This window comes from Urocampus carinirostris, chromosome 5 (genome assembly GCF_059441175.1).
Source record: "Urocampus carinirostris isolate Australia breed hairy pipefish chromosome 5, RoL_Ucar_1.0, whole genome shotgun sequence".
Classification (NCBI taxonomy): domain Eukaryota; kingdom Metazoa; phylum Chordata; class Actinopteri; order Syngnathiformes; family Syngnathidae; genus Urocampus; species Urocampus carinirostris.
Window position 1 is genome coordinate 24513203 of NC_142353.1, and position 8787 is coordinate 24521989.

At 40.7% G+C, this 8787-nt stretch overlaps 1 protein-coding gene across 4 annotated transcripts in view; it reads left to right on the plus strand.

The window, feature by feature from the left end:
* izumo1 (izumo sperm-egg fusion 1) overlaps nucleotides 1–8410 on the plus strand; it is a 28396-nt gene extending 19986 nt beyond the window's left edge. For all 4 annotated transcript variants that reach the window (XM_088336273.1, XM_088336276.1, XM_088336275.1 and 1 more), the window contains 4 exons: nucleotides 1229–1356; nucleotides 2544–2661; nucleotides 5364–5520; nucleotides 6750–8410. In XM_088336273.1, the coding sequence (XP_088192399.1) occupies nucleotides 1229–1356; nucleotides 2544–2661; nucleotides 5364–5520; nucleotides 6750–6882 (536 nt within the window). In that variant the 3' untranslated portion in view covers nucleotides 6883–8410. The remainder of the gene's footprint in view (nucleotides 1–1228; nucleotides 1357–2543; nucleotides 2662–5363; nucleotides 5521–6749) is intronic.
* The last annotated feature ends 377 nt before the right edge of the window (nucleotides 8411–8787 follow it).

The window sequence follows — 8787 nt, forward strand, 5'->3', positions numbered from 1 at the left end:
CAACTTGAGCTCTCTCTCTCTCTCTCTCTCTCTCTCTCTCTCTCTCTCTCTCTCTCTCTCTCTCTCTCTCTCTCTCTATCCCTCTCTCTCTCTTTCTCTCTCTCTCTCTCTGTCCCTCTCTCTCCCTCTCTCTCTCTTTCTCTCTCTCGACAGGATCCGTGAGTTTTTTCTACAACATGGCCCCAGAACTCTGTTATAATGTATGTATAATCTTTCGACACACTAACAACATTATTATAATAGTTAGAATAGAGAGACGGTAACGATTTTAAGACAACATTATTGAACAAATAAAGTAATCGCTCAGAATTGATCATAACAATATTTGGATCGACCCGTCCACATCTAATTTTTAAACATTCCTGCCTTGTCATTAGCCTGTTGATTTGTTTAGCATTGTATTGCTGGCAAAATGAAGAGCATGCACTGCTGCAATTTTGGAAAAGGAACCGTCAATAAACAGAATGGATTGTAATTCATGTTCTGCTTTCCAAAAGTAGGGTAGTAACACACAATGTTGGGAAAAGTCACAAAATGTTATCAGTAAGCAGTACCTCTTACCAAGAAAATAAATTGCATTCCTTTTTTTTTTTATTGATAGACAAAATCGTTCAACATAACAGGCAATTGTAAATAGTTTTGTTTTCCTCCCCATAGCGAAGAAAATATAGCTAAGAAAAAGTTGTAATTTTCAATGTTCTCAATTATACAATACACTCAATATTCATAAAGAAGCAATCTTCTCAAACATACAATCATCTGAAATACCAAAACACAAAAACCAACAAAAAAAACAGGAAAAAAAGAAGATAAAAGAAGAGAACAAATTCCTGTGTGAAGTTTGCATGTTCTCCCCGTGCTTGTGTGGGTTTACTCCGGGCACTCCAGTTTCCTCCCACGCTCCAAAAACATGAATGTCAGGTTAATTAGCCACTCCAAATTGTCCCGAGGTGTGAATGAGCGAGTGAGTTGTCTGTCATTTGCAACGGTCTGGCAACCAGTTCAGTTTGTCCCCTGCCCACTGCCCGAAGATAGCTGGGATGGGCTCCAGCACCCCTATGACTGTACTGAGGATAAGCAATGCAAATAATGGATTGATGGATTCATAGATACACATGATTGCATTGCTTTTTCATTCCTTTTTGTAATGTTACTCCCAACAGCGTTCAAATAGGAAACACATGTTTACCAGGGTCCCTCTTTACTCCCTCCACCATTTTTCCTCCAGTGAAACAGCTGGAGGCTGAAGAGGGATCACAGATAAAAATGGATTGTCGCCCATCGTGGGATTCTCTTGTGATCGGGTTACGAAACTACCGTTTCACTTGGCTCACGGACGTCAAAGGAACCGCACAGGTCCGGCTTATACACAGACACACACACAGTCCTTTAGTCGTGTGTCATTCGCGAACGAACAAACTAAAAGGTTCACCTGAACCTCAGCCAAGTTCTTTTACCTTGCACGGTTGGTATACTCGACATAGGAACCAGGAAACGGCCAAATCTTTAACTATTAGAAAGATGGAAAACACAGCTGTGAAGCCTCCGTCACCATGACGTGGAAGCATGGGCGTAACCAGCCCATTTTTGGTGATGCTAAAACACCCTCAATCCAACCAAAGCCCCCCTGAAATTATAGCATTTTTAAAGTCTTTTCCCTGTGTAATTTAGGGATAATTTGTTTTGAATAACAAAAGTATATATTGTATTTCATAGTTTAGTTGTTGTTGCGCTGAAAAGTCAATCATTTTAACTAACATTATGTCGTGGTTTTTTTTTTTCAGAGATTCTGAGTTGATTAGTGTAAAAAAGTTCAAAGTTTAAATGAAAAGTTCACTGGAGAGTGCAAAAATCAATGCTGTAATAGAGTAGAATAATAGATTCTGGACTTTGGTGCATTACTGCCATAAGCTGATGTTTCATCACACCTTTAAGCAGCCTTACTGAGGTTGTATTTTTGTAATATCAAATAAATGAATAAAACTACAAAAACACAAAAACAAAACCACAGTAATGCTGCAAAAATACGACAGAAATACAAAAAAATACCGCAGAAGTAGTACAGAAATGCTACAGTAATGTGACAAAATACAACAGAACTACCAAAAAAAATCAGACTGCAGAAATACCACAAAGTTACTAAAACTTGCATTTACTGCAAAAACTACCAAACTAAATATCAAATTTAGTGCTTAAAGGGACAATGTGTAATATTAAGTGCCTCCTAGTGGTACAAATACAACCTTCATTCAGTAAAATATATTACTTCATTTAATTGTGAGCCTTTCAAACACAATTGATGAGACAGATCTTGTTAGAAACAAGAATAAAAAGGTATATATCGTGTATGTGTTTATAAATAAATAAAAATTGAATCGGGCTCCAGGAATTGGCCTCTTAGCCAAATGTTTTGACCCAAAGTAGCGCGAGACCCCACATAGTGGAACACCCCTCTCTTAAACAGTTTTAATAAAACTGCATTTAAAAGCTTACAACCTCTGAAAAAATATTCTATAACTTGATTTTCATCCACTATGCTGCAGTTTGAGGACGGAGCCTTGGTGTTAAATATGGTCAGCTTGAAGGATCAAGGGACATATCAATGCGATGCAATCGATGAAAATGGAGATGTGTTCTACCGAAGTGAATGGCAGCTCACTGGTAAAGTGTAATGACACTATTATCAACAGCTTTATTCATGTTTTCATGTCATCATTTATAAATCTGGATTTGCAGTGGGGCAAACAAGTATTTAGTCAATCACTAATTGCGCAACTTTTCCCACTTAAAAATGTTAGCGAAGCCTGTAATTGTCAACAAGGGTAAACCCTAACCATAAGACAGAAAATCACATTGTTTGATTTGTAAAGAATAGATTTGCAAATAATGGTGGAAAACAAGTAGTTGTTTAATACTAAAAGTTGACGCGTACCCGTTGTTGTCAATAACGGAGGACAAACTTTTTCTGTAACTCTTACCAAGCTTTACACACACTGTTGCCGGTATTTTGGCCCATTTCTCCATGCAGATCGGCTCGAGAGCAGTGATTTTTGTGGCTGTCCTTGGGCAACACAGACTTTAAACTCCCTCCACAGGTCTTCTATAGGGGTTCAAAATTTGAGACTAGCTAGGCAACTCCATGACTTTGAAATGCTTCTTACGAAGCCACTCTTATGTTGCCCTCGCTTTATGTTTGGGTTCATTGTCATGCTAAAAGGTCCAGCCATGTCTCTCTCATCTTTAATGCCCTTACTGATGGAAGGAGATTTTTGCGCAAAATCTCTCGATAAATGGCCCCATTCATTCTTTCCTTACACAAATCAGTCGTCCTGCAGAGGTAAGATTTACTGAACAATTTTCAATACCTGAAAGATTTGAGAGTTAGGGGGGAAATTTAAAGGCCATCAGTCAAAATTGTGCCATATTACACTTAAGCAGTACGTTATTAAGAGAGAGAGAGGCAGAGAATCAAAGAAGAACAATGTCGACTGGATAATAGACGGTGTAAGGAAGGAATTCCTTGAAATGACTTTGCGGGAGTTTAGTTTTTTTTTTTTTTTAGTTTGATATCCACAAGTGTATAATGGAACGGAAGATTGACAGACGCGTATGTGCAGCGTCTGCCGTCATTCGGACCCTGTACCGGTCCGTCGTGGTGAAGAGGGAGCTGAGCCGAAAGGCAAAGCTCTCGAGCTACCGGTCAATCTACGTTCCTACCCTCAACTATGGTCATGAACTGTGGGTTATGACCGAAAGATACAAGTGGTTGAAATGAGTTTCCTCTGCAGGGTGTCTGGGTTCTCTCTTAGAGATAAAATGAGAAGCTCAGTCATCCGGGAGGGACTCTGTAGAGCCAGTGCTCCTCCGTTTGAGAGGAGCCAGTTGAGGTGGCTCGGGGATCTGATAAGGATGCCTCCTGGGCGCCTCCCTCGGGAGGTGTTCCGGGCATGTACCACCGGTAGGAGGCTACCCAGGCCAGGCTGGACAGGCTATGTGTATGATAGGGACGTCTGGGCTTCCCCGTTAAGGCTGCTGCCGCTGCGACCCGACCCATGATAAGTGGAAGACAATAGATGGATGGATGGATGGATGGATGGTATCCACACGCATATGCATGGGAATTTGCCCATCCAGTCTATATGTGTCTTGTGGCATTGAATTGTGTTCCTCGGGGAGCCCTGTGTAGGGCGCTTTAGGAGTATAGGGTACTGGACATTTTCATCAGGCATTTTTCGATACTTGTATGACCAGTGTTTTTTTCAAGTGGGAGCTGAACCCTGTGACACTGATTCTGTATATAACTTTTACAAACAGAATTTCTAGGTGCAGCCATGGCTTGGAAAGAGTCTGCCTAGGAAGCCTCAGCATCACATCTCTAGTTTTTGCAGATGATGTGGTACTGTTGGCTTCCCCAAGCAGTGATCTTCAGCTCTCACAGGAGCAGTTCGCAGCCGAGTGCGAATCAGCCAGGATGAGGCACCTCCATATCTGAGACCATGGTTCTCAGCCAGAAAAGGGTGGCATGCCCTTTTCGGATTGGTGATGATATCTTCCCCCAAGTTAAGGCGTTCTAGAATCGCGGGGTCTTGTTCACGAGCGAAGGTAGGTTGGAATCGGTGCAGTGTCTCCAATCATGTGGACCCTGGACCAGTCAGTCATAGTGAAGAAGGAGCTGATCCAAAGGGCAAGCTCTTAATCCACCAGTCAATCTAGGTTCCAACCATCACCTATAGTCACGAACCGTGGGCTGTGGGCGAAAGAACAAGATCCCAGTTACAAGCCGCAGAAATTAGTTTCTTTCGCAAAAGTAGCTAGAGTGAATAGATAGGGTTAAGAGCTCGGGCATCTAGGAGGATCTCATTGTAGAACCGGTGGTACTCCACGTTTAGAGTAGTCAGCTGAGGTCTTCCGGGCATCTGATAAGGATGCCTTTTGGACTTCTCCCTTGTTAAGCTTTCCGGGCACGACCCAAGACACAGCTTAAGCTTAAGATCTTACTTCTGGGACAACATTTACTAATATACCGCAACAATATTAGCGTTGTTGTCCGCTACCAGTGATCAAGACGATCTGGATTAGGGCCGTAATGGGCAATGGGAGAACTATTTTTTACGTTGAGAAAATTGTTGTCCAGCGTACACAATTTGAAATGATTAAAAAACCATATAAAATGGGAAACATATACATTGACAGCTATGTCATCCCCTCGACACCAACTCTCAAATTGGCCCTCATTTTTGGACTAAAAACAGCTGTATATTGCTTTTCAATTTATGGTCTGCATAAACAATTTGCTGTTTGGATTAGGCACATAATAATTTTCAGTAATCTTTGTCTTGACTTACACTAACCTTTCTTGACAGTCACTCCAGGACCGCCAATCGCAACGCTGTGGCCGAACATTTTGGAAGACTACTACTCACTTTATGAACATCCTGCAGAACGTGGGATGTTTGTGTTCATGGCTCTAGTTTCCGCTCTGAGTTTGGCAGCAATCCTTGGCTCCCTTGTCATGGTGGGGTAAGTCATGGTAAAGACGACTCAAATGGGCACTTTTTTGTGTTGGCCATTTGTAATACAACATTTTAAAGCTATTTCAAAATATGGGCAAATAGTACATGTTTTTTGCATGAAATGTATACATAATATATCGGTAAATTCCAATTATTTTCTGATATAATCCATTTTGAAGGCATCCTGTCTCGTCTTTAACTCCTTGAGCTGTGAAATTATGTGACGAACACTGGCAACAAGCAAGCCAGCTGCCATTTTGGTTTACATGTTAGCCGGTCGAAGAGGTTCCATGTGTTTTAAGCCAAGTTTTGGTAGTTTTTGTGGACAATGCCTAGGTGTTAATTACCAAGTAAATGCAATAATGATACAGTACAACAAAGAGTGAACAAACAAAAAGAAGCCAAGTGGCAAAAATAACACACAGAGCTAATGGGGTCTAACCGGGACAATCAACAAAAGGCGGCCGCAGCTTTGTCGGAAAAACGCGAGGCAACCAGACCAAAAACATGCAGTTAGCAACTAGGCTAACTGCGATACCAAACATAACAGCGACTGCGAAGCAAACCCAGACGGAAATAAACCAATGTACACAGCAGGCTAACCAGCCGAACAACACACTGTGTGCAGCTAACTGGTGATAACCGCGAGCCTTTGCTTGGCCTTTGCCCCCCCCCTGGGATCATGCATACAAAGAAGGCCGGGATCCAGAGCAGACTCCTAGGGGGAAGCCTTCTGCATTCCAATCACGAGGCCAGAAAGTCCGCAAGGTCAGTCCTCCAAAAGAGGGGAGAAAGATCCGGCTAATTGCTTCACAAAATCACCATTGCTATCACAATATAAGGCTATTTCAAATTAATTCGTGTGGGAAACCATGAACACCACCAGTTTGCCGAATCGGTAACCACCGACTTAGATTGTGTACCAAATAAATATAATTCAAAGCAATTTTCTCTACACATGGTAAGCAAAGTTCCGATTCCTCCAAGCAGAAATGATTGGGATGCAATCGCTGTTCACTTAAATCGCTGTTTCACATGTTGTGTTATTGGGATTTGCCATTTTTAAAAGTGATGTGTTCCTTCAATGATGTCACAGCTCGAGAGGAAACAAGCCAGATGGGTCAACTTTGAGACTAAATTTCCCGACTCCCCCGGAACATAAAATATTTTCCAACATAATTTTGATGAGAAATGTGATATATTTGATGTATGAGTGTACAATTTGATCTCTCACAGGTATACATTTATTCAACTAAGAAATCGATTGGCCCAGCAGAATCAAGCGGAAGAAAACACGCTCCGCTCTTGGTGGGGCAGACTGAGCACAGCAGTCGCCATGCTTCGCAGTTTGTTTTGGTGGCCACGTTGAATTTTGTGCCTGCCCTGCTGTTTGACTGACATAGAGTACATATGCCTATTATAGTCACATACACAACAAGCACGCCCCTCCAAAGCACACACACAAAGCCCTCCTCGACCTGTCTCTGTGATAACATTTGATGTCTAATGCTGACCACAATGCTCGATACGTTCATATCGATGACAATAAAGACAATACAATTCATCAAAACCGCAAACAATAAACCACTATGCATCCAACGGGTTCTATAACCACACTCCAAGAACTGCAAAAGAGAGTTGTGGGTGTTGAGGACAAATATTGTTTTGTACTTTTAAATAACTTTTTGGTGACACACTTGTTCAATTTTATTGTGTCCGCAATGCAATGTAATCAAATTCCTCAAGAGGTGTCGGCCATAAAAATTATTAAATCTGTCTTCTTTTTTTAACACCAGTGTTTTTCAACCAGTGTGCCGGGGCACACTAGTGTGCCGTGAGTCCTTGTCTAGTGTAGTGCTGAAATTTGCCCAATTTTATCTTTACAAAAAAAATCAGGCCATTATTCAGTATTTTGGCTTTCTGCAGACAAGGAACTGTAATAGTCATCCATATCAGTAGGTGGAAATAGATTTTGATATACTAATCTTCTCATGAGGTAGCACACTACATTTAAAAACTAACAACGCGGTTTAAAATTTTTAAACCTAAATAAAGCACATCATTCTTTTATAAGTATTATTATTTTTTTTTATATACTAATTATCTGCTCATTAGGTAGTACACTGAAATACTTGACAACTTAATTTTCAAACATTTTCAATGGAAGGTGTGCCTCGGAATTTTTTTATAAATAAAAGTGTCCCTTGGTTCAAAAAGGGTTGAAAAACACTGAACTACACTAAACTTGATTTCATTGTGGGAATGCATTTACATTTTTAGCTATTATTAGTTCGAGTGATGTCAAAAAGAATAATCAATAGTGATAATCCATATCAATCATCCATTATCTGCACCGCTTATCCTGAGGAGGGTCGAGGGGGTGCTGGAGCCCATCCAAGTTATTGTCAGGCAGTGGGCAGGGGGCACCTTGAACTGGTTGCCAGCCAGTCACAGGGCACACAGAGACAACTCACTCACTCATTACACCGAGAGACAATTTGGACCGGCCAATGAACCTGACATGCATGTTTTTGGAATGTGGGACAAAACCCACGCAGACACGGGAGAACATGCAAACGGGGAAGCCGCGGCAGCTCGACTCAAACCCTGAACATCTGGGGCTGCGCGCTAACCATTTAGCCGCCGTGTTGCCATTAGTAAATATATTTTATAGTATTAGGAATATAATAATATCAGTTTCAATTAGTACAGATTTATGTGTATGTGAACATTTTTTGAATACACTTTTTTGGTAAAATGTTGGAAAATGGCATGGTGAAAAAACAGTCAGAGAAAATGTTTAACAAACTATATTTATAATTGTATTCATCCCTGAGTCTGACCACTTTGTATTTATTAGTGTTAAACGTGTGTTGTAATAAATTCATAAAAACGTATATATATATTTTTTTCAAAAATCATGACACAAAAATGTTTCTGCAAACAAAAAATCAACGAGTACACACATTACAGTACTCATTCCGGGAACCCATTCATTTGCAACATGTTACAATACTCCTTTTTATTGGTACAAGTTCTGAAAAAATGTTATTTGCACCTTAGACTTTTTGTGACAGGGACCAACCATCTACCATTCAATTCAAAATCCCATTTGGAAAAAAAAAACGTTGAATTTTTAGAAAAAAAAATCAATCAAGGGGGAAAAAAGGCATCTGTTTGCTAGTGAATTGTCAGTAATTTCTCATTGTGCCACCATCTGCCAGGTATCTCATGCATGCCCGGTGGGTCCACCTGGAAGAGATTTTTGACTTGT